Source organism: Moschus berezovskii, chromosome 8, assembly GCF_049115385.1.
Source record: "Moschus berezovskii isolate FMDL1 chromosome 8, NW_MosBer_1.0, whole genome shotgun sequence".
NCBI lineage: Eukaryota > Metazoa > Chordata > Mammalia > Artiodactyla > Moschidae > Moschus > Moschus berezovskii.
In genome coordinates this window covers 106,012,594-106,037,687 of record NC_142467.1, presented here as the reverse complement: position 1 = coordinate 106,037,687, position 25,094 = coordinate 106,012,594, and the positions used below count along the sequence as shown (strand labels likewise).

The 25,094-nt window shown below is 52.9% G+C and overlaps 1 protein-coding gene across 5 annotated transcripts in view; it reads left to right on the top strand.

Moving 5' to 3' along the window:
- Positions 1–730: 730 nt before the first annotated feature.
- CPAMD8 (C3 and PZP like alpha-2-macroglobulin domain containing 8) overlaps positions 731–25,094 on the top strand; it is a 101,143-nt gene continuing 76,779 nt past the window's right edge. For 3 of the 5 annotated variants that reach the window (XR_016038114.1, XM_055430164.2, XM_088839145.1), the window contains exons 1-11: positions 731–997; positions 5,513–5,664; positions 7,664–7,686; positions 14,135–14,300; positions 14,378–14,430; positions 16,302–16,319; positions 16,739–16,793; positions 17,957–18,070; positions 19,613–19,697; positions 20,858–20,966; positions 23,458–23,685. Coding sequence is in view for 4 of the 5 variants with exons in the window: in XM_055430164.2 (XP_055286139.2) it covers positions 765–997; positions 5,513–5,664; positions 7,664–7,686; positions 14,135–14,300; positions 14,378–14,430; positions 16,302–16,319; positions 16,739–16,793; positions 17,957–18,070; positions 19,613–19,697; positions 20,858–20,966; positions 23,458–23,685 (1,236 nt within the window). In the remaining variant the exon portion in view is untranslated. Of the gene's footprint in view, positions 998–5,512; positions 5,665–7,663; positions 7,687–9,714; positions 11,344–14,134; positions 14,301–14,377; positions 14,431–16,301; positions 16,320–16,738; positions 16,794–17,956; positions 18,071–19,612; positions 19,698–20,857; positions 20,967–23,457; positions 23,686–25,094 lie in introns of those variants that run through there. The other 2 variants (XM_088839146.1, XM_055430162.2) reach the window with 2 other exon arrangements.

Sequence of the window (25,094 nt, the reverse complement as noted above, 5' to 3'; positions counted from 1 at the left end):
TGAAGCCAGACGGGGGCGGGGGACAGACCTTGGGTATGGTATAAAAGGGAAGTGCCCCCAGGCAGAGGGAACTACTACAGTGAGGGCACCCCGGGAGGGGCAGGAGGGGGCACTCTGCTCTCGGAGAGGAAGGGGTCCCCCGCTCACCCCTGCTGTTTGCCAGAGGGGAAAGTGAGGCCCACAGAGGGAGGGGCCGGGCCTGGGGTATCTGCGGATGGAGCAGGTGGGGAAAGGACCAGCAGTCTGATGCCGGAGGCAGCTGCGGGTCTGGAATTTTCGTTCCTTGGCCCGCCTCAGTTTCCCCAAATAGCTCAGCCCCTCCTGCGTGAGCACTGAACAGGTTGCCCGGCCAAGGCCGGGGCAGGTGGGGGGCCCCCCAGGGTGTGGGGTGCAAGCGGCGCGGAGACACGGCGGGGCCCTGGGGCGGGGCTGGTCCCTGGGGTGGGGGGATGCGGGGAGGCAGTGGAAAGGGAGAGATCCAGGGAGGGGGCGCGGGAGAGAGCACGGGGCTGAGTCGGGGGGTGCGAAGAGGAGGGCAGGGCAGGTCCGATGAGGCGGACAGACTGGGCCAGGTCTTGGGGGGCATCCGGACAGAGGGCGGGGCGGGTCCCAGGAGAGATTGGGGGAGGGTCGGCGGGTGGGCGGATGGGGCCGGAGAGGGGCGGGGCCGGAGGCCGGGCGGGGGCGGGCCCTGGACGGGGCGGGGCCGGGGAGGGGGCTGGTGGCCGGCTGCCCCAGCCTGGCCCGGTGCTGAGTGGGGGCGCATGGCGCCGGGCACACGGCGCGGGGGCTGCGAACAAAGGGCCCCCGGCGGCGAAGCGGGGACGGCGGCGCTCGGACCCCGGCCCTGGCCTGGCCCCGGCCAGGCCCCCTGCCCCGGCGCGGCGCCCCCGCGGAGCTGGAAAATGTGGGGCGCCCAGCTCGGGCCGCTGCTCCGGCTCTTGCTGCTGCTGCTGTCGCCGCGGGACGGCGTGCGCGCTGAGCCGCCCCAGGCCCCGTGAGTAGCCCCGGGGCGAGAGAACGCTGGCTGCCTTCTCGGGGTTGGGGACGCGGGGTCTGGCTCAGAGAGGTTCACCGACCTGTCCCAGGCCACACAGCCTCCGAGCTGGGCGGGACCTAAGAGTCTTGACCCCCCCGGCCCCACGAGTAGGACTGGAAAAGGGGCAGCCTGAGACGTCAGAAGCGCCCCCGGGAAGGTCCTGGGACTCCCCAGGGCTAAGGCGGAGAGGCCACCCCCTCTCACCTCGCCCCCTTGGTGTGACCAGGGCTGACTTCTTGGGTGGCGATTTCAAGTTATCCGTGGCTTGAAGGTAAGAGGTACGTGTCTTGGCTGAGAAATAGAAGGAGAGACCTACCGTTCGTTTTCCTTGGGAGGGCGTGGCGCTGGGGGAGGAAGTGTTTGTTTTGCTTCCACATTTTTCTTGAAGTTTGCTTACAGAGCTTCTGGTGAGCTGACACAGTGAGGAGGGGAATTCACTAGCTGCTAAGGAGAATTGCCCATGAGTTGGCTTCACAGGGAATAATCCCAGACCTGCCAAGTTTGGGTGAGCCCTGCGGGGACTCAGGGAGCCAGCATCCAGCTGCCCAGGCTCAGCCTTTAGTCCAGCCCTGCCTTTATGAGCCTTGTTCAAACAGCCCTCGTATAGGAGTTCCCAGAAAACAGGTCAACGGTGAGCCGAGGTGGGCGGGTGCACCTCCAGTGCTCCTCCTCTGATTCAAGACTTTTAAAAGTAAGACACCAAACTGCAATTCGAGCCTTGGGATTACCTCCCCTGGGCCCCGTGAAATTGGAACCCAGCAAACTTTTGACCTGATGCTTTCAAAGCTTGCTCCCTTAGCCGTTTCCAGCTGAGGGGCGATTTTTGTCTTCCTGGGGTCATTCAGCAATGTCCAGGGGTATTTTGGGTTGTCACATCAAGAGGGAGGGCTTCCCTAGTACCTGCCTGAGTCGGTAAAGAATCAACCTGAAACACAGGAGTGTGCGTGCGTGCTAAGTCACTTCAGTCGTATTCAACTCTTGGCGACCCCATGCACTGCTGCCCACCAGCCTCCTCTGTCCATGGGGATTCTCTAGGTGAGAATACTGGAGCGGGTTGCCATGTCCTTCTCCAGGGAATCTTCCCAGCCCAGACATGGGACCCACATCTCGTATGTCTCCTGCATCAGGCAAGCAGGTTCTTTACCGCTAGCGCCACCTGGGAGACCCAGGTTCAATCCTGGGTGAGGAAGATCCCCTGGAGAAGGAAATGACTACCTACTCCAGTATTCTTGCCTGGGAAATCACATGGACAGGGGAGCCTGGCGGGCCACAGTCCATGGGGTTGCAAGAGTCAGATGCGACTTAGTGACTAAACCACCACCACCACCATTTAGAGGGAGGTATGCTGTTGGAATCTACTGGGTTGAAGGCAGGGATGTTACCATGCACAGGACAGCCCTCCACCGCAAAGCATGACCCTGCCCTCCATGAGAGACCCCGCCTTCTAAGGACCAAGTTCAGAGTCCCCGAGTTGCAGAGCTTTAAACCATTCTCAGGAATGTTCGCCTCTGACTAAAGTTTCCCTGGGGGCGGGGGGGGGCGCAGGGGGGGCGGATCTTACCTACTGTGAAAGAAATGGAACCCCGTGGGAGACATGCAATGACCAACCTAGGGTTCCAGATTAATTCTGGCTATTAGCCAGAGCTGTGACCCACCAGCCCAAAGGATACCATTTTAGGAATAGCCCCAGACATCTGCTTCTCTGATCCATGTGATTTTTGTGTGAGGAATGCCTGGTGCCAGAAAGCTCCATGGGTTTGCATACTATTGTAAGACCCGTACTGTCTATATGTTGCCAAATACCACCTTTCTCAGGATGGGACCTTCCAAGAGCAATGGATGAGAAGCCAGGATCAGCCCAGCTGTCAGGACATATCAGGGAGATAGGGATCGACTGGCAAACACTTCATCAGTTTCAACTCCTGAGGCGCAGGGAAAGTTAATCTAGTTCCATCAGGTTCTTTGCACCTTTGGGTGAAGATGCTAACTCGGATCTGCTTAAGGGCTTTAGAAGTGTGCAAGGAGGGACTTCCCTGGTGGTCCAGTGGCTACGAGTCAATGCTCCCAATGCAGGGGGCCTGGGTTTGATCCCTGGTCATGGAACTAGATCCTGAGCGCCACAATTAAGACCCAACGCAGCCAAATAAATAGATAATAAATATTTTAAAAAAAGAAGTCCCAAGGAAAATGAAAAGGCAAATTGCTCAAGTGCTCTTCCACACTCAGCAGGTGCTGTGTGAGAGGGCCTGGGAGTCATCTGGGAGCTGGACATACTCTGTCTTGAAGGTGGCCATATTCCCAGATCGCAGTGGGACAGGACACACAGGTGCCGGTCCGCATTGGAGTTCGCTAGTCCACAGCACGTCCCTGGGGTGGCTGTGCGCTCCAGATGGTACATAACTGTACCGTACTCAGGATCATAACTCACGGCCATCGCATGCTCTGTGCACTGCTGAGGCCAGACCCTGCACAAGGGACTCCAGGGTCACTGCACCAGCTGGTCAATGCTGGAACCAGATGCCGCACGTCACATATGAAGCCAGGGTCTTCCCAGGCTCGCTCGAGACAGTCCCTGGCCATCCCAGTATCGCTGCACACTCTGTGCTGTCCTGGAGTCAGATAGGACATAGGGAATGTGGGGTCAGCACGCATGACCATCAGTGCTGGATCTGGACAAAACATCCGTGAAACCCAGGGGCGCTGCATGCTCCAGCTGGTGCAGTTCCATCCACAGGATCAGGGCATGCTCTGTACATGGCTGAGGCCAAACACTGCACACAGGAGCCCAGTCATTGCAGGTACTTCTTGGTGGTACCTGCACCACCTGGGGTCCCATGATCTGTCCCAACAGGGTCATTACTAGGTCCATCCACTGCTGGGGCAGTGCACACACTTATCAGTGCTGGGGTCCTGTAGTACATGGTGTGTCTCTGCGGACCTCTTAGAGTGTGGTATGTGGAAGAGTTTGCTCAGTCGTGTCCGACTCTTCGTGACCCTATGGCCTATGGCCCGCCAGGCTCCTCTGTTCATGGAATTCTTCAGACAAGAATACTCGAGCAGGTTCCCATGCCCTCCTCCAGGGGATCTTCCCCACCCAGGGATCGAACCCAGGTCTCTTGCATTGCAGGCAGATCCCTTACTGTCTGAGCTACCAGGGAAGTCCATGTGGTGTGTGGTAAGAGTCTAAATGCCTCTTTCTGTGTGGACCTGAGGTTTTTCCCAAAAAGGATTTTGAGAAATAAAAAATCTCTCCTGATCTCAATGTTTGGCCCACTGTTTTTCCCTTTTACCTGCTTCCTTCTGGTACCTGTAGGGTTTTTATTTTTGTTTTTTAATTTATATTGGAGTATAGCTGCTTAGCAGCAGCAGGAGCTTCATTGCAACACGCAGGTTTTTCTAGTTGTGGCAAATGTCAGGTTTCTCTAATTAGTTGCCCTGGGACATGTGGGATCTTAGTTCTCCAGCCAGGGATCGAATCCACATTCCCTGCATTGGAAGGCAGATTGTTAATCACTGGATCACCAGGTAAATCCCTGCTGTCTATAGTTCTGCACCATTGGGATTGTGCTGCCAGGCTCTCAGCATTTGCCATTGCACTGTGAGCGGGTCATGTGGTTTTGGATGAGCCTTTGTGATTTTCCAGCGAATGCTGCAAAATAACAGGAGGTGGGCAGGACCTAGGCTTCCAGGTCAGGTGCCCTAAGAGAGCCCACCTGGCTGTGCGATCTGGTGGGTGTTTCTTCTCCTTCTGCACCGTTAGCTTTCCCATCTGGAAAACAGGATAAGGACGCCTTTCTTCCGGAGTCAAACTGAGGACTTTTCAGAAAGAGAGAACTGTTTTGATTTCACTGTTCACAGTGCTTTTCCTGTTTCAGGCCATTTAGTTTGTGTTCAGGGTCTTATTCTTATACTAGTTCAACACTAATTTTGTGTTGCAAGTGGCTCCTTGCTTCTTTCCACTATGTTCTAGAGCTGCCTGTTTTGTATCCTAATCTCTCACTGACTCAGGCATGTGATTTGGCTTCTCTGGGGCTTAATTTCTGACTCTGTAAATGGGAGATGTTAACACTTCTCATGGGGTGGTTTTGACCCTGTGGGATCCTGCCAGTTACTGAGCCTCTGGGGGAGAGTATTTTAGTTTGTGGGTACGGCATGCACAAAGATCCTGTGGCAGAAGAAGCTGAGAAAAAAGGTCCAGAGGCTAAGATGTTGAGATCAAAGAGGGAGTATGGTGCTAGGTAGATCCAGAGAAACTGGATTCTTACCTACTAGGGGAGACTTCAGAGGTGAACAACCCTTAAGGAGTTCACAGGTTGGTAGGGGACACAGACCTATAAAGTGACAGTGCCATCAGGGTGTGGTCAGGCTTAGGCGGGAGTCCACCCAGGTTGCACCCTGATTCAGCCAGGTGACCCTGAGGCTAGGAATGGGTCAGAAGCCTTTGGCCTTCACTGACGTTATCCTCTTCTGCAGGGGCTATTTGATTGCCGCACCCTCTGTCTTCCGCTCCGGAGTGGAGGAAGCCATCAGTGTGACCATCTTTAACTCCCCCAGGGAAGTCATGGTCCAGGCTCAGCTGGTGGCCCTGGGCAAGGCGGTGGCGCAGAGCCAGGGAGCCATCCAGGGTAGGTCCCCGGGGTGCCTGACCGGGCCTTCTTCTCCCTCTGCAGAGTGGTCTTAAGGGATCAGGCAGCATTGGCTTCTTCCCACTCCACCCCTGGAATGCCGTCAGGGGAAGGAGGGCAGGTTGTCTTCTCCCCACTTTACAGATGGAGAGAGTAAGTCCCAGGAGAGGCAGTCCCCTGTCCAGTCTGGAAAATCAGGGTGCTTGTTCCTCCGCAGCTCAGGTTCAGTGGGTACCCATCAGGGTAGAGTTGGGCACCCTTTCAAGTCAGCTTTGGCTGGAGGTGGAGAGGGGGCCCAGAGGGAACCTTGTGACCTTTTCAGACCTTTTTTTGAGCTTCTAGCACCCCTGAGGTGTTGGATTCAGACCTGGGCTCATAGCCAGCCTGCCACTGAGTTGAGTTTAGGCCCCTTAGTCAGTTGCTCCTCCACTTTCCTCCATAAACTGCAGATAACAGTGGTGCTGGCTTCCTGGACAGAGGTGTGGAGAGCAGGTTCCAGCCTCAGGGCCTAAAGTCTAGCTGAGCAGGTAACTCACTCATCACACAAAATGAGGTGTGGCCATAGGAGATACCGAGAGAGGATGTCAGGTCTCCAAGGCCAGTAAGGCAGCCCCTGTCCCCCATGGGAGCGGGGAAGGAGTGCAGGCTGTCCTGACTCCACGGCCAATCCTGAAACCCAAATCAGGTTGGCTTCAGCAGCAGAGTGTTAGTTGCTCAGTCGTGTCTGACTCTTTGCAACCCCATGGACTGTAGCCCACCAGGCTCTTCTGTCCATGGAATTCTCCAGGCAAGAATACTGGAGTGGGTTGCCATTCCCTTTTCCAGGGGATCTTCCTGACCCAGGGATCCAACCTGGGTCTCCTGCATTGCAGGCAGATTCTTTACCTTGGTAGCAACCAGAGGAGCCTGGTGGGCTACAGTCTATGGGATTGCAAGGAGTCAGACGCAACTGAGTGACTAACACTTTATCAGCACAGAGAGTTTATGGGCTCTTCGTAACTGGAAAAGTCCTGTGGCATCAGTGGTCCAGCCTCTCAGCTCTACTTCTGGATGTACCTGTGTCTCCCCAAGGCTCCGGGGGACTAGCAGTTCCAGAATGTCTGGGGAAAGTTCCGGGATTCCCTCTAATCGGCCCAGGCTGGGTCATGTGCTCAATCCTGAACCAATCCCTGTGACCAGAGGGAAGGTCTATGCTGACTGGCCCAGGTTGGGTCATGTGCTCAATCCTGAACCAATCCCTGTGACCAGAGGGAAGGTCTATGCTGATTGGCTCGGGTTGGGTCATGTGCTCAACTCAGACCCAATCCCTGTGACCAGGTGGACCATGCTGATTGGCCCATTTTAGGCCATATGCTCAACCCTAAACAAATCACTATGAGTAAGAGGAAATCTTGTGTAGATTTGCATAGAGCCTCTGGAGAGATGAGCAGAGTTCCACTAGGAGCTGGGCAACTGGCTCCTCCAAGAAAGCAGAGAATGGACACTGGAAGGCAAAACCAGTAGATTCCTGCTAGTTCTAGAGGCCAAAGAGCCCAGACAAGTGTCAGACAGCAAAGGAATCATTTGGGTAGAAGAGAGAGGTTGATGGGAGACTAGTTAGATGCTTTGGAGTAAGGTCCGCTGGGGACCTCAGACTCCTCTCTCTCCACCCTTCTCCTTGGTCCTCTCCCATGGAGTTTTCTCTTTGCTCCCTTCACAGCTTACCTTGGGAAAGGGCCAGGGGTGAAGTGAATTAAGTATGCAGGCTGGCCAACCTTCTCCTGAATAGCTCGGCTTTGTCCATCTCCTCTGGTCTTCAGTAGTCGCCAGCTTGGAGGAAACCTCTCATTTCTGCCAATCCCAACCCAGCCCAGGCCAGACCAGCATGACCCAGGGTGTGTGTCTGTCCACAGAAAATCCCTCTGGGTTGAGAAAATCCTTGTTTGTAAGGCTGCATCTCAAGGAGGCAGAAGAACACAGCTCCTGATGTAACTGTTTTCTTTTTATTTTCATATTTTAGATAAAGGAACAATCAAACTCAAGGTAAGCCTGTGAATTTTTAAAATCAGAAGCCCTACCATGGGAATAAAGAATTGAATTGGAATGGAACAAGAGGAGTTGGAACAAGAGAAGTTGCATGCTCTGAGAAAAATCATTAATGGTGATGTTAAAAATAAATAACAAGGGGAAAGAAAGATTAGAGAGGGAGAAAACTCACCCATAATCTCATGCCTCCTACTTTTCTCTTTTTTATGTTTCTCATAAGTCTTTGTCCACATAAAGACATTTTCTTTCACAGTTGCAATTAAAGGGTCTATTGTGGTCCTTCCTGCTATTTTCTCTCAACATGTTGCATAAACATACTTCCATGTTTCCACGTCTCTGTAATTATAATTTGCCTCCAATTGTAAACGGCATCCCACTGCATCTCTTTTATGTACTAATTTATTAACACCCCCCACCCTCACACACACAGTTGTACATGCTTAGATTTTTTCTTGTTTTCAGGATTTTGATAATGTAATCCAAAAGTTGAAAGCGTATTTGTGCATGAAGCTATATTAACCTTCTGGATGCCTGCCTTAGGCTGAACACCCCGGAAGAAGAACTGTCAGGTCGGGATCCAAGGCTCTTGCTGGGTCCTGTTTTGTCTTAGAAGACTCAGCAGTGCCTGTGCGTGAAATCACAGATCAGATTTCCTGCAGCCTTGTTGACACCGAATATTATTATTTTAAAATTACCTGACATATCAAACTGCATGTAGGTCATTCTCTGACATGGACTTTTTAACTTGAGTCCTTGGATTTCAAGGCGATCGTAAGCCTTGAAATTGTCGGCATTTTCTGGGTTAGCTCATCCTTAACGCTTACCAGATGCTCCAAGGAGTCCCTGAAAGGATGGGCTAAATAGAAACTCGTTCTAAATTATAATGTCCTCTCCCCTGTCCCCTCCCTCAGTTATTAGAACGAAGTCCCAGGCGATTCCTCTTCCAAGGTATGGGATGCGTCATTAGTGTCTCGTTGCCATGGGGCAGTGGTCTTCTTGCCTTATTGTCAATGTTAGAATAGAATTCTTTCTCTGGAGTTCCCTCCAGGCGGAGGGGGGTGATGCTGGCAATGTCGCAAGACGATTTTGTTTTTCACAACTTGGGGAGCAGGAATGGAGGTTGCTACTGGCTTCTAATGAATAGAGGCCAGGGATGCTGCTCAACATCCTAAAGTGCACAGGACGGCCCCTCCACTGAGAATGAACCAGCCAGATGTCAGCATTTGGAAAGCTCAGGGTAAATAGGTTAGAGCCGCCCTTGCTGGCTCTTGTGAGCAGATCTGCTTGTTTTGAATCAGCAAGTGGGGCTGTCATATCCACTGATAGATGGACTACTTAGGAAAAAAAAGAAGCCCTATATATTTTATTTAGAGAAGTTCTTTTAATAAAGCGTGTGTGTGTGCTAAGTTGCTTCAGTCGTGTCCAACTCTTTGTGATGCTATGGACCGTATCCCACCAGGCTCCTCCATCCATGTGAGTCTCCAGGCAAGAATACTGGAGTGGGTTGCCATGCCACCCAGGGATTCCCAACCCAGGGTTTGCTGCATTGGCAGGTGGGTTCTTTGCCACTCACGCCACCTGGGAAGCCCCTTAGTAAAGCATATCACTCATCAGAAATAAAGAAAGAAAGCAAGGCTGTCCCGATAGGGTTAAGATTATGTGCTATCCCTGACTGCCCGATGGCACCTAAGGCACTCTTCACAGGCTAGATCCTGGGTGGAGGCCAGAGATGCTGCTCAAACCTTAGAGAGACAGGACGCTCCCATCCCCACCCCTGCAGAGGATGACTCAGTCCTAAACATCCGTAGTTCTGAGGTTGAGAAAGTCTGTTCTGTGGAAACACCGTGCGGGCATCAGACATGAGAGAAGCTGCTCTTGTGGGTGTTGGGCCCGCCCCCTGCACCCACTGCCCCACCCACTCCCCAGCCCTGCCTGCCTTGGGGACCTGAGTGCTTCCAGGCACACATTTAGAAACCAGTGCTGCGGGGCCCAGTGTCACCACTGGCTGCCAGGGGCAGGCCCTGCCCAGTCTGTGCCTCGTCTTCTTGCCTGTGCGGTGAGGATGGCGATAAGGTCTTCAATGGGACGTTCAGGCAAACATGCCTAAAACCTTGTGATGTTTTGTTCCAGTTTGTCAGACTTACCCATGCATCTGTGTAACCAAGACCCATTAAATCCCAATCTCGAAGTTGGACACATTCCTTGCTCTCAGCCTGCATTCTCACTGGTGGTGGGTGAAGGGGTGGGTCAGACAGTAAGCCCCCAGTTACATAAATGCGATCACTTCAGAGACTAGCAAGTGTCCTGTTTTATTTTAAAATATGTCAGGGAAAGAGGATGCTGAGGAGTTGGGGTAGAATCTAGAATCACATTTTGTATGGCAGGAGGGCCCCTCTGAGCTAAAACTGGAAGGAAGTGACAGGCAGGGGGAGGGCATTCTAGGTGGAGGGAACAGCCAGTGCAAAGATCCTGGGACAGGAAAGAGGCAAAGTAAGGCAGCCAGTGGCCTGGAGTGGAGCCAGCTAGGAGCCCCAATATACAGTGGGAGTTAGACCTCCAGTCCGTGGAGTCGGCCATGACCCAAATTCCTGCGCATTGGGTGGTTTCCATTTCAGAGCGGAATCCTGGTGCCCGTCACCAGTATCCATATCCATGAATGTCTGTTGTGTGTCATGTCTTTATAGTCGTGGTCACCCATCTGCACTATGATGTGTCGGAAACTCAGAGGGTCCAGTGAGTCTGGTGGCTTCTCTCCCAGGATGATTTTTGGATGCCCACAGAGTCTAGGAGTCTGGGACCCACACCCAGAGCCCCAGCGGCCTCCCTGGCCTGGAGGGGCGGGGTGCTGGGCGTTAGTCTGGGTGGTGGACAGGCCTGCGGTAGAACTGGCTCCTCCATACAGCCCTCCTCAGGCTGTGGGTAGCCAGTCTCAGGGAGCCTCCTGCTTTAGCTGGACCCCAGGGCCCCCACCTTCACCCTCAGCTAGGGGCACAGCACTGGCTTTGCCTGGCCGTCTCCCCTGCTTGGATCTCAGCCCCGAGTCCTTGGCTGTCACTGACGCTGAAGGACTGAATGTGAATGATAGAGGGCAGGGGTGGGGAAGGGGATCAACTCAGTTTAGAACATTCTAGAAAGACCTCTGGCGATTGGCAGGTGAAGGACCAGGTAGTGAAAGTGTTAGTCGCTCAGTCGTGTCCGACTCTTTGTGACCCCATAAACTGGCTCCTCTGTCCGTGGAAGTCTCCAGGCAAGAATACTGGAGTGGGCTGCCATTCCCTTCTCCAGGGGATCTTCCCGACCCAGAAGCTGAACCTGGGTCTCCTGCATTGCAGGTAGATTCTTTGTTGTCTGAGCCACCAGGGAAGCCTGCCACTTAAAGCTGAGATTTTAATTGGAAACGGTGGCTCTGTGGCTTTCGAGACCTGGGGCAGGTTCACTGCATGTCCCCAGGGGTCACACTTGATCCTGTCTGTTCTCAGGGGCAGCTTCTTGGTCCCTGCACCTCCAAACCACCTGTTGGCACACAGCCGCCTGCCGTCCCCCACCAGCTCCCTCCTACCTGTCCACGCCCACTCCCCTGGGTGGCCTGAGAATTTACCCTCATTGCATGAAGGTCTTTGGCCGATGCTGAGAGGTTTCCAGAAACAGAAGCAGGTAAGGATTTTGGGGTCAGAGCAAGAGGATTGTCCTCAGGTTGGTCCTGAAGATCAGCTGCAGTTAGGAGGGACCCCACAGTCCTGAGGTGCACCCTCCCGAGGGTGGCAGATGGGCAGGCAGGGAGGGTCTCTCAGATGAGGTCCGCAGACAAGGGGGCAGCCTGAGAAAGGCACCTGAGGACCGCAGAAGGCCCTGCCACACCCCACCCTCATCCAGCAGGTGGGCACACTGGCGTGAGGGTGCTCTGATAATTCAGCAGCACACTTAGGGGGTTCCCAGTGGTGGTGACAAGGGCCTTTTCACCCTTCGAGGGACCACACAGGGGGCTGCTGACAACCGCAAGAGGAACACCCCGCTCAGGGACTGGTGGTCTGTGTGACTCACAGTGTGGACTGCTGGCCGCTGGCTGCCCACCTGGCGGGCGCCCAGGGATAGTCATAGCATCGCATACACGGTGCTTGGCCACACCCCTGGGAGCCATGACTTTCGTTCGCTTTAACCACCAAAGAGGCTTCTATAGGTTACGACTCATGTGCGTGGCTGTTCTGCTCATCACTTAAAAAAAAAAAAAGGCATTATATAGGGTGGCTTCCATCCCTAGAACTTTGGAAATTTTGCCCAAGAAAAATGTGAACTCCTGGGCAAATCCTTAAGACTGCAGTGGGGCTTTGTTATTATTGTTGTTTTATCTGTCTCAGTTCAGTTCAGTCGCTCAGTTGTGTCTGACTCTTTGCGACCCCATGAATCGCAGCACGCCAGGCCTCCCTGTCCATCACCAGCTCCAGGAGTTCACCCAACCTCATGTCCATCAAGATGCCATCCAGCCATCTCATCCTCCGTCGTTCCCTTCTCCTGCCCCCAATCCCTCCCAGCATCAGAGTCTTTTCCAGTGAGTCAACTCTTCTCATAAGGTGGCCAAAGTATTGGAGTTTCAGCCTCAGCATCAGTCCTTCCAATGAACACCCAGGACTGATCACCTTTAGAATGGACTGGTTGGATCTCTTTGCAGTCCAAGGGACTCTCAAGTGTCTTCTCCAGCACCACGGTTCAAAAGCATCAATTCGTCGGTGCTCAGCCTTCTTCACAGTCCAACTCTCACATCCATACATGACCACGGGTAAAACCATAGCCTTGACTAGACAGACCTTTGTTGGCAACGTAATGTCTCTGCTTTTTAATATGCTATCTAGATTGGTCATAACTTTCCTTCCAAGGAGTAAGCGTCTTTTAATTTCATGGCTGCAGTCAGTATCTGTAGTGATTTTGGATCCCCCCAAAATAAAGTCTGACGCTGTTTCCACTGTTTTCCCATCTATTTCCCATGAAGTGATGGGACCGGATGCTATGATCTTAGTTTTCTGAATGTTGAGCTAGGTGGCAAAAAAAAGAATTTTTTTAACCACTTTAACTGTTTATTATTTTAAAATTTTTCTTTTTTTGGCCATGCTGTGAGACTTGTGGGATCTTAGTTTTTGGACCAAAGATTGAACCCGGGCCCTTGGCAGTGACAGCACCAAGTTCCAACCACTGGACAGCACCAAGTTCCAACCAGAGGAATTCCCCTCTACTTTAACCATCTTAAAGTGGACAGTTCAGTGGCATTTAGGACATGACAGTGTTGTGCAACCCCCACCCCTATCTAGTTCCAGAGTAGGGAACTATTTTGTCACCCTAAAAGGAAACCCCATCCCCATTAGCTGTCACCACTTCCCAGCTCCCTCCAGCCCCTGGTACCCACTGATCTGCTAAGTCTCTATGGATTAGCCTGTCCTGGACATTTATATAAATGGGACTGGATAATGTGTGTGCAGTGCTTACAGTGAGGCAAAGCAGAGGCACATACATTATATATATTTATGTATATGACATATCAGAGAAGGCAATGGCAAGCCACTCCAGTACTATTGCCTAGAAAATCCCATGGATGGAGGAGCCTGGTGGGCTGCAGTCCATGGGGTCACTAAGGATCGGACACGACTGAGCAACTTCACTTTCACTTTTCACTTTCACACACTGGAGAAGGAAATGGCAACCCACTCCAGTGTTCTTGCCTGGAGAATCCCAGGGACGGGGGGAGCCTGGTGGGCTTCCGTCTATGGGGTCACACAGAGTCGGACACGACTGAAGTGACTTAGCAGCAGCAGCAGCTCCCTAGGTGGCTCAGTGGTAAAGAATCTGCCTGCCAATGCAGGTGACATGGGTTCGATCCCAAGGTCGGGAAGATCCCCTGGAGAAGGAAATGGCAACCCGTTTCCAGGAGCCTGTCGGGTTACAGTCCATGGGGTCTCAAAGAATCAGCATACGTGTATATGATGGGGCTGGGGTCTCCATCGCCACCTCTTCCTAACTCATCAGTGAGGACCGTATTTGGGTAAGACATTCTACATTAGCCCTTACATTAACTCCAAGGATGATTCTACAGGGCCAAGAATATTTTTGCAAGCTTGCAGTGCCAGGAGAGAAGGTCTGTCATGTCAAGGTAGACCAGCATTTCTCAGTCTTGGTACTGCTGACATTTGGGGCCTGCTCATTCCTTGCTGTGGGGCTGTCCTCTGCGTCTCAGGGTCTTGAACAGCATCCCTGACCTTCACCTACCAGATGCCGATAGCACCCGCTCCCTGCAAGTGTGACACCCAAAAATGTCTCCAGAAACTGCCAAGTGTTCCCTGGGTGGGAACAGTCACCCCCGGGTGTGCTCCCCTGACTTAGACCGCCACGCTGCTTTCTCAATACCTGGATCCCTTCCAGGGCGACACTCCCTGCCCAAAGCTCCATGTTCTGCCTGCAGGTGCCCACGGGCCTCCGGGGCCAGGCCCTCCTGAAGGTGTGGGGCCATGACTGGCGGGTGGAGGAGGGCCCCCTCTTCCACAACCAAACTTCAGTGACCGTGGACAGCCGGGGAGCCTCCGTATTCATTCAGACCGACAAGCCGGTGTACAGACCCAAGCACCGAGGTGGGCGGCCAGCGCGGGCCGGGGGGGAGGGCCGGCCGTGGACAGGAGCTGCCACACCCGTCTCTCCTTCCTTCCAGTGCTTATCAGCATCTTCACCGTCACCCCAGACCTGAGGCCCACCAGCGCAAAGGTGAGATCGGCTTCTGAAACCATGTGCCTGGGACTCACCCACGGGGGTCCGGCCTAGCCAGGGCCATCATCCGCAACTTGCCTTTCCTCCTGCCTCTTCCAATTTCTAACCGCATTCTTGGTTTCTTCCTGGGGCTCCACATCTGCTGGGGGTGCCAGGAGGGAGGTCTGTGTGACAGAGAGAGGCAAGGGCATTAGTGGAAGTGATTCCTTCAGAGGTCCCCACGGTGGCCAGTGGTCCTCCATACGGGCAGCTGCCTGTGTTCCTCTGGAGGTTGGTTGAGGGCCTGAAATGGGTGAAGTCCAAGAAGGATAAATCACAGGACATTGAATTCAAAGTGCAAAGTTTTCCGGCGCCTCTGGATTCAGTATGGACACCCCTGAGCAGATGGGGCTGTATCCACAAGCACAGGGTCAGCCACGCATGGCACCCGGCAGAACATGTCATTGGGTTCAGGAGGCACAGGTGTGCAAGCAGTTGTCCTTCCCTGGAGCCAGTGTGAACTGTTCAGGTTGGCATTGCTGGGCACCAGCTGGAAGCCAGGCTCCAGGCTGGTGCTGGAGGTTCAGAGATAAAAGCATGCATCCAAGGCCTTCAAGGAATGAGTCCCTAGAAACAACCCAGTTGCCACCTGTGAGGGCTGCTTGGAGGAACTGTCCTTCGTGGGGTGTGGAGGAGGAGTCTGCGAGGGAGGGCAGGGCTGTGATCAGCAGCAAAGAACACAGAGACCAGTAAATGGGGCTCAGCCACCCTCACTGCCACTGGCAACTGAGCGAGCTCGCTGGGTGACTTAAAAAGGGCAGAAGTGCATTCTTTCCCAGTTCTGGAGGCTAGAAGTCTAAGATCAGGGTGTGAGTAGAATTGATTCCTTCCAAGAACCACATGATGTGAGAACTGGACATAAAGAAGTCTGAGCGCAGAAGAACTGATGCTTTCCAATTGTGGTGCTGGAGAAGACTCTTGAGAGTCCCTTGGACAGCATGGAGATCAAACCAGTCCATCCTAAAGGAAATCAACCCTGAATATTCATTGGAAGGACTGATGCTGAAGCTAAAGCTCCAATGCTTTGGTCTCCTGACATGAAGAGCCAGCTCATTGGAAAAGACCCTGATGCTGGGAAAGACTGAGGGCAAGAGAAGAGGGCAGCAGAGATGAGATGATTAGATGGCATCGTTGACTCAGTGGACAGGAATTTGAGCAGACTCTGGGAGATAGTGCGGGACGGGGAAGCCTGGCGTGCTGCAGTCCGTGGGGCCGCAGAAAGTCAGACGTGACTGAGTGACTGAACGAGAACGACCATGAGTGCAGCATCTGTTCCAGGCCTCCCTCCTAGGCTTGGAACTGGACACCTTCTCTCTTCGTCTTTATTTTGTCTTCCCTTCATTCCCATCTGTTTCCCAGTTTCCCTTTCTTATGACACAAGTCCCATTGGGTTGGGACCTATGCTTTGCTGTTGTTCAGTCACTCAGTTGTGTCCTACCTTTTGTGACCCCATGGACTGCAGCCCGACAGGCTCCTCTGCCTGTGGGATTTTTCAGGCAAGAATCCTGGAGTGGGTTGCTTTTTCCTTCCCCATCCAGGGGTTGAACCTACGTCTCCTGCATTGGCATGTGGATTCTTTACCACTGAGCCACCAGGAGAGCCCAGGACCTATGCTAGGGACCTTGAAATCACCACCATAAAAACCCATCTCCAAATATAGACACATTCTGAGAATTGAGGCTGCGGACATCACCTATGAATTTGGGGAGGAATGGGGGCACCACTCAACCCATTAAAGCACCTGAGCCTGTCCCAAGGGATGAACACTCAGCATGGGCTTAGGTCTTTCAGGAGGGTTTGCTTACGGCCTCTGTCTGTCTCATTTGCAGCTGGAAGCTTACGTCCTGGTGAGTGTCCTGCCCCTCTGCAGCTCTGGCTTGGGGACAGCCTGCTCTCTGCAAGACCTGGTCTGTCTTTGTGCACTACCCCCCTCTTGGTTGATCCCTGCCTGCCCCGGTGTCCCACAGGCTTAGACCGGCTCCAGCCCTGTCCCTGACTCAACGCTGGGATAAGCCGAGTGCGTGTCTGCCCATCTCTTTGTCGATTTCCAAGCACCTCCCTAAATGGGGAGTCAGGATGACCCTTCTGCCCTCTTGTCTTCAGACATGTCCCTTCTATGCCCCAGGCTTCTGTTTGCTTGTCACAAATAGCTAATCTTGGGGCCTGCCTGACGCGTGTCCTGTCCCAGAGAGGGGGCTTGGAAGGTCCTTGTGCCTGCCGGGCACACGTGGGCTGTCCAGAGCTTATCGTGTGTGTCATCTTGCAGGACCCCCGAGGCTCACGGATGATGGAATGGAGACACTTGGAGCCCTTGTGCTGTGGTAAGTCTCTCTTCTATTCCTTCTGTGGTTTGGGGGCTGCACCTTTGGGGGGCAGATGTAATAAAGCTTCCAGGAAAATAGGATGTGCTCTGCCTTGACACCTGCCACTCCTTTCCTGGAGCATGGGACTCTCTGCCCACCTTTCTGTCTCTGGGATCCCAACTGAGGGTCCTCCCGTAAATTGAGACCTTTCTGGAGTATCAGGGCCTTGTTTGTTGGCACCCCCACCTTCTTCCCGCTACAGACCTTCCTCGTCTTCACCCTCCACCCAACACAAGACATTTCTTTTCCAGCCAGGAGTCAGAAGGCTTTGCTTTGGTTGAGGAACTGGCTTTTTTTTTTTCTTTCTCTATGACAGTGATCCCCTGGAGAAGGAAATGGCAACCCACTCCAGTATTCTTGCCGGGGAAATCCCATGGTCAGAGGAGCCTGGCGGGCTACAGTCCATGGGGTTGCAAAAGAGTCAACACGACTGAGCGACTCAGCAGGCACGCACGCCTGTGACCATGAGGGCCGTGTAACTGACATTTCCTTTTGTGCTTTGGCCCTAACGGAAGTGGAGTCCCATGAGAGGAAAGCTGTAGCAGGGATTTGGGGAGGCTGTGAACAGCTGTGCGCTTTGACCTGGGAGATGCATAATGTGGCAGAGCCCTGAGTCCTCTGTGAGTCAAACGCAGAGGACGGGCCTCCAGTCGACGTGCAGGGTCCTGGTGGTTTGTGCAGCGTCACGCACGCCTCTAGGTTCCCTGGCTTGGCCTTGACCCCGCTCCATGTCCCTCTTCTTGACTGAGATGCCTGGGGAAGGCTGTCGAGTAGGGCTTGTGCGGTTCTCTGTCCCCGAGGGAATGACTCAGGTGGAGCAGAGTGGAGCAGCTGGGTGGCCTGTTTCCCTGGTTCATTTGGCTCATGGCCTGCACTTGGCTTTGGCCTCAGGGCTCCCCCAGGAACCCTAAGTGCGGCCTCTCCCTGCTTCCCCAACTTAGTCTATGGAGGAGGTGCTGGCTCTGCACAAACCCTTGCTAGCCTCAGGGTGGCCTTGAGCTTCCCTGAGGGGCCGTGCGGGGAGGGGGAGAGGCCAGGTCCCCAGGGCACCTCACCATCGGATGCTGGGCTCTCTGCCCAGGCAATTGCCCCAGGATGAGGGGGAGTCTCTCTTCACACAGGCATCACCAACATGACCTTCCCCTTGTCTGACCAGCCGGTACTTGGAGAATGGTTCGTTTTTGTCGAAATGCAAGGCCACGTGTACAACAGGTCCTTTGAAGTTCAGAAGTATGGTAAGTTGGAGAATCTTAGGCTCTTTGGATTTCAGACCTGAGGGAACCTCAGTGCCAGTGACGACACAGATAATAAGGAAGAAGATGGCAGGAGCCTCATTTACTGGGGGCTCAGTCGGGCCAGGCATGAAGTGGAAGGCTGGGTCTTTGTCATGCCTTTTTTTGATCTATTATTTATTTATCCATGGCTGTGCTGGGTCTTCGTTGCTGCATGTGGGCTCTTCTCTGGTTGAGATGAGCAGAGGCTACTCTCTAGATGCAGTGCGTGGGCTTCTCATTGTGGTGGCTTCGCTTGTTGCCGAACATGGGCTCTAGGGCCTGTGGGCTCAGCAGTTGTGGCTCCCAGGCTCTAGAGCACAGGCTCAGTAGTTGCAGCACATGAGCTTAGTTGCTCCGCAGCATGTGGGATCTTCCCGGATCAGAGATCGAACCCGTGTCTCCTGCACTGGCAGGTGGATTCTTTACCACTGAGCCCCCAGGGAAGCCCCTCTCGTGTCCTCCTCATGATCCCTCCCATGGCATGTGGGATCTTTGTTCACCAACCAGGGACTGAAACCTCAGCTCCAGCCTTTGAAGCACAGTCTTAAGCACTGGACCACCAGAGAAGTCCCTGTCATGTCCTTTCAAAATAAATCATGGTAAAATACATGACCTCATATAAGTAGAATCAAAATATTTGTCTTTTTGTGAGTGAATTATTACTTGGAGCATAATGCCTCAAGGTTCATCCATGTTGCAGCATGTGTCTGAATGGCCTTCCTTTTTAAGCCTGTCATTTCCTTTTCTTCTTTCATCCTGAACCTATGAGGTATCTCCATTTTACAGATGGAGTATCTGAGGCTGAGAGAGTCATTAAGGAAACTGCTCAAGGAACAGGAGCTGGGGAGTGGACCCGGGCCAGAGTCACATACTGTGCTTCTGTGCTAAAATTCTCCCTTATGGGGTCAAGGGTTTCTCTTCCTTTCATGAAGAAGGTCTTGAAAGGAAAAGCCATAGAGGAGAGGGTTATAAGTTGCAAGCAACAGAAGCCTGGTACAGACTCAGTGAGCAAAAGAAAAGGGGTTTACAGGCTCATGTAACAAGCTCTAAGGTCCACAGTCTTCATGGTTCCTCTGTTCTGCTCCCTAGTGCCCACGTCTCTGTGGGCTGTGCAAGGTGATGAGATGGGCGGGTGTGCCCAGGGCAGCAAAGAGGGGCTGTCTCCAGTCACAAGCACCCTCAGGATGCCCATAACTGGCCCAGAAGCCTGGCTACTTCTGAACCCCTGGGATGGGCTGGAATTGGCTTCACTCAATGCAGATGGCCTAAAATTGATGAGATATGGTCCCCTGAGAAAAACAGGATGGAAAAATAGATGTGGCCCACAAAATCCCCAGAGAGCTGCCGGTGCTCAGCAAGGCGTAGTGTGGATTCCCTTGGTGTCAGCTGTGAGGCCCTGCAGTTCAGTTTGCTGTCTTCCCTTCCACACTTCTAGCACCCTTCTGGAGCCACCCCGGTGGTGGAAGCCACACTGCCTCCTTCCTCTCTGCTCTCTCCCTTCAGTGCTGCCGAAGTTTGAGCTCCTTATTGACCCACCCGCTTATATCCGGGACCTGGACACGTGTGAAACCGGCACTGTGCAAGCCAGGTGAGAAAGAGGCGGCCACTATATTCGAGCCCTTCCTACCGTGGGCCCGCCCCTCCCAGGCCACCCCCGCCCCGCCTCCCAGGCCTGCTTCTCCCCTAGGACTCACCCCTCCTCCCGGGCACATCCAGGGCTCCCTGGACTTGCTCCGCCCCCGGTACTTGCCCCCAGGGCAGCCCCGCCCCCAGGACCCGCCCCTCCGCGGGGCACTTCCCTTCAGCAGTGTCGCTTTCCCAGCGGACTGCATCCATGGCGGGTGGGCTGACCCCGGAGGGATATTTTTGAGCGCTTGTTGTTCAGTCGCTCAGTTGTGTCTGACTCTTTGTGACTCTGATGACCAGGCTATTGACAGAGCTCGACGTGAGGGTCAACCAGAGGGTGTCAAGAGGCGCTATTCCTTTCTGTCCCCTGCGAGGGCTCTACGAGGCCCGTGTTCCCGCCCCAGCTCTGCCACCTGCCGGAGGTTGTGGCTGAGACGTCTCCTTTGCGCTTCTTCCCTGAAAAAAAAGATACAAGGGCGCGCTGGATACACGCCCATTTTATAGTCCAGAAAATACTGTAAAAATTCTGGGCGTTTTTTTTCTTTTTTCCTTTATCAGTTTTGCTCCCGTCTTGCTCCTGTGTCCCAGTAAGCAGTTGTCTACACTGCATCATACATTTAAGTCTTTCAGCTACATTCTTGAGAAGATGGTTTCTTCTCATTCTCCGTGAGGAAACTGAAGCTCAAAGAAATCAGATCCCTGGTTCAAAGTTGAACTCCTTGGGCACTTAAGCCTAGCCAGGCCTTCCTGTTGCTTATCGTTGCTCAATCCTCTGTTCTGCCTTGCTCCAGTGTGTGCCCCACCTCAACAGCTGTCTCACATACCCTGCTTCTTTGGGCCCAGAGTTCCTCTCTGACCCTCGGTCTCTTTTTCTGTCCAACATGCAGCTTGGTGTAGAGGCTCTCAGGGCCTTTCTGGGCCTGGCCCCTCCCCACTGTCCTCTGGGCACCTGCTTGGTGTGCATCTTTGGGCCCAGAGTTCCTCTCTGACCCTCGGTCTCTTTTTCTGTCCAGCATGCGGCTTGGTATAGAGGCTCTCAGGGCCTTTCTGGGCCTGGCCCCTCCCCACTATCCTCTGGGCACCTGCTTGGTGCGCTTCCTGCTCTGTGTCCTTCTGTTCCAGGTATACCTTTGGGAAGCCTGTCTCGGGGACCTTAACCGTCAACATGACTGTGAATGGTGTGGGGTACTACAGCCAGGAGGTGGGGCGCCCCACCCTGAGGACCACCAAGGTGAGAGCAGGAACCTCAGGCTGCCACCTGCCGGGTCCCTTCCCACAGCGCCTGCGCTCAGCTTCGGCTCCGTGATCTCCCATTTCGTTGTACTTTCCAGAACAGTTTGTCTGGTGGGAATTTTCCTGATGATAAAATTCCTACAGGCTGAGCATAGAGGCTAGAACATATTAAAAAAGAAGTTATAAAGTTGACTTGTCCTCTGCCTGATAGGCAGACATAGCCAGAATTGCTATTTTGATGTCTTTCTTCTTAGGATGTTCTTGTAGGTAAAGGTAAAGGAAAAGTTTTATTGAGACATAATTCACGTAACATGAAATTCAGATATCCATATAGAAGGTACTATTCACGCCCCTGGGGTGGGCGCACAGAGTTTCCCCACCAGGGCAGTCCCACAAGTTCTTGTTTCTTCTTGACTTTTAATAGATAATGCGAGGAACACTCATGTATATTTTTGTGTGATGTATCTCTTGGATTTGAAATTCCTGAGTTCTATGGTTTGAATTAAATATGATCACCTGAATAAGAACAAACAAAGGTTATTTATTCATAGCTTGCAGCAAGGGAGTCAGCCACCATCACGTCTGTTTGGCAGAGACTCAAAAGGCAGGTGGAGAAGTGGGAAAGCTTTATAGTGAAAAAGGGAAAAGGCTTCTGGTGTGCCATGATGGGAGGCTATTGGCATGTGGAAGTCATGGGTGGGTAACTAGAAGCAGGCATCCAATGTAATTGGTGAGGGGTGCATATTTGACTTTTTCCAATTGTTGCTTGGACTGCAGGGAGATCAAACCAGTCAATCTTAAAGGAAATCAACCCTGAATATTCATTGAAAAGGCTGTTGCTGAAGCTGAAGCTCCAATACTTTGGCCACTTGATGTGAAGAGCCTACTCATTAGAAAAGATCATGATGCTGGGAAAGATTGAAGGCAGGAGGAGAAGGAGACGACAGAGGAAGAGAAGGAGACGACAGAGGACGAGATGGTTGGATGGCTCACCAACTCAATGGACATGAGTTTGAGCAAGTTCCGGGAGATGGTGAAGGACAGGGAAGCCTGGTGTGCTGCAGCCATGGGGTTGCAAAGAGTCAGACATGACTTAGTGACTGAACAACAACAATTGTTTCTAAGATGGAAGCGGGGGCAAAAATCAGGGAAATAGTCAATTATTAGGTCCTGGCCATTTGCGGCTGATTGTTATAGGGGTTGTTGTTGGGTTGCTGTAGAGATAGAGGTCTGACTTCTTACAAGTCTGTCTTATAGATACAGCTGGCTCTCCCATGTCTGCGGGTTCTGCATCCCAGGATTCAACCAGCCTCACGCAGAAACTCTTCGAAGTTGGTTGGATCTGTGGGTGTGGAACTTGTGGGTATGGAGAGCCGACTGTAATGGGTTGGCTTCCTACACTGGTGCCTGCAGACCTTGAGCCAGAGGTCTTTTTTGCTATACTTGTTCAGTGGCTAAGTCATGTCCAACTCTTCAGCCCCATAGACTGTAGCACTCCAGGTTTTCTCTGTCCTTCACTATCTCCCAGAGTTTGCTCAAACTCATGTCCACTGAGTTGGTGATGCCATCCAACCATCTCATCCTCTGTTGCTCCCTTCTCCTCCTGCCCTCAATCTTTCACAGGATCAGGGGCTTTTCCAATTAGTCTCCATCTGTATGTTCAATCTCTTGAGTGATGACTACATTTAGTTATTTGAGGAACTCCCAGATATTTTTTTTCCCAAAGTGGCTACATGATTTCACACCCCCTTTTATGTAAAATTTCATAATCTGGTTTTTATTTTTCTTCTTCAACTTAAAATTCCACTGTGTGCATGCCACTACGCAGCATATTCAAGCAGTCCTGGAGATTGTGGGGCTCGGAGTCCTGCCATCCCCACCTCCTCTCTACTTCCACCCAAACCAGCTTCCTCGTCCCCTTGCCCCCGGGCGGGGTCCTCTCTCTGTGTGCCAATGGCTTCTCTCCTGTGGAGTGGTGTCTGTGGCCACTCACCTCCTTTGTGCCTGATGCTCGTGCCCTTGTTATCCTAGCCATTCTCCCTAGAAGCTGCCCTGGTAGCTCTTGTCTTAATGTTCTCTTTGCTGAGTAATTCGCTCCACAGCTGTTTATGGACATGGATTATTTGCTCCTGGGAGCAGTCTGAGATAGGAACTGATTGAGGGGGTTCTGTACCCTGGGCACGGGAAGGGAACCAGTGCTCCAGCGTGTGGCTGACCAGGTTCAAGTCCCCACCTTGCAGTCTGGCCCGAGGGGTTGTTTTAGCTTCTGCCCAAAGAGCCGACCTCTCTCCTCCTAGAAAACAATGCATATCCAGCCAGGGATTCAGCCTCCATGCAGTGATGCACAGCATAGAATGGATGGGTCATCGAGTGTCCCACTGGTCGTCCAAGTGGCCAGAGGGGCACCTACTTGAGCTGTGTGTTTGTGAGTCATCTCTCAAAGCCGCTCAGCTCTGGCTGAGCATGACCTGTGTGTCTCCTGCCTCCAGATCCATGGCTCCCAGGACTTCAACATCTGTGTGAAGGACATGATTCCGGCTGACGTCCCCGAGCACTTCCGGGGCACCATCAGCATCTGGGCCATGGTGACTGCTGCAGATGGGAGCCATCAGGTGGCCTTTGACGACTCCACTCCGGTCCAGAGGCAGCTGGTGGACATCCGGTACTCCAAGGACACAAGGAAACAGTTTAAGCCGGGGCTGTCCTACATGGGGAAGGTAAGCCCCAGGCGTGGTGCCCAGCAGGGCCTGTCAAGGTCACAGGCCTTGTGCCACCTCCCACTCTAACTCCTGCCCGAGGACCACTGTGTAACCTCTGCAGGGCCCTGCAGCTGTGATGTGGTTGAAAACCAAGATCTTTTGCCCTCTTGGGATTAAGGGGCTGCTTTGCTGAGCATAGTTAGACATTTCTGAACCTAGAGTGCTAAACCCAATGCTGTGTATCTACTTATTAAATCAGTTCCATGATGGTATCGCCTTCCTTAATTGGGTTGATTTTATGTCTAAGATGACTTAACTACTAAGCCTATAAAAGGCAGGTCCCCGTCTCTGACTCTGATTCAGCTCCTTTGTGGGGAGTGGCATTTAGAACAAGCCCCTGCCTCCCTCCCACCCACTACAACGTTTTTCTACACAGTAAAATTTGTGATGACTAGAGATTCGAGATCCTTATCCTAAGTGCTGAACTGGGGAGTCTGGTTTCAATCGGAATTTGTGGGGAAGGGAGGCCAAGACCAGTGGAGCCTTGTGTCACCCCAGGGTGACCCTTGCCTCTGCACAGCACCCACACCCCTGTTCCCTTTTGCATCCCATGGGTCACCCACAGGATCCTAGAGGTCTGTCTTCATGCTGTTCCTGCTCCTCCTGCTCTGCTCTGGGACCTCCCTTCTCTCCTCCATGATGAGATCTCAGCCCCCACCCCCACCCCCACCCAGATCTCTGTCCCACGCACAGAGACATGGCTCCTGTGCCCCTGGATTTGAGGGTCCCAGCTAAGGCACCGTACAGAATATGTATGAATGGACTTGGGGCTGTCCATTCAGTGAAAGGGGAGTGTTTCACCTACACCCAAGAAATTATCCACTCTCTGCATTAGGGGCTTCCTAGGTGGCGCTAGTGGTAAAGAACCCACCTGCCAATGCAGGAGACATAAGAGACATGGATTCAATCCCTGGGTCGGGAAGATCCCCTGGAGGAGGGCATGGCAACCCCCTCCAGTATTCTCACCTGGAGAATCCCCATGGACAGAGGAGCCTGGTGGGCTACAGTCCATAGGGTCACAAAGAGTCAGACACGACTGAAGTGACTTAGCACTCATTTTATATCTGCATTAAAGAATGGAGCTGGGAATACCCTGGCAGTCCAGTGGTTAAAACTTCGCCTTCAAATGCAGGGGGTGCAATCCCTGGTTGGGGAGCTAAGATCCCATATGCCGTGTGGCCAAAACCAAAACAGAAACAATACTGTAACAAATTCCATAAAGACTGAAAATGGTCCACATTAAAAAAAAGAAGACTAGAACTAGTCACCCCATCACCAGATACCTGCACAGTTGAGAGGTACTCCAGGATCTTTCAGGAACCACTCATCATGTTTCTTCACAACATCCATGTCTTTTGAACCTCTCT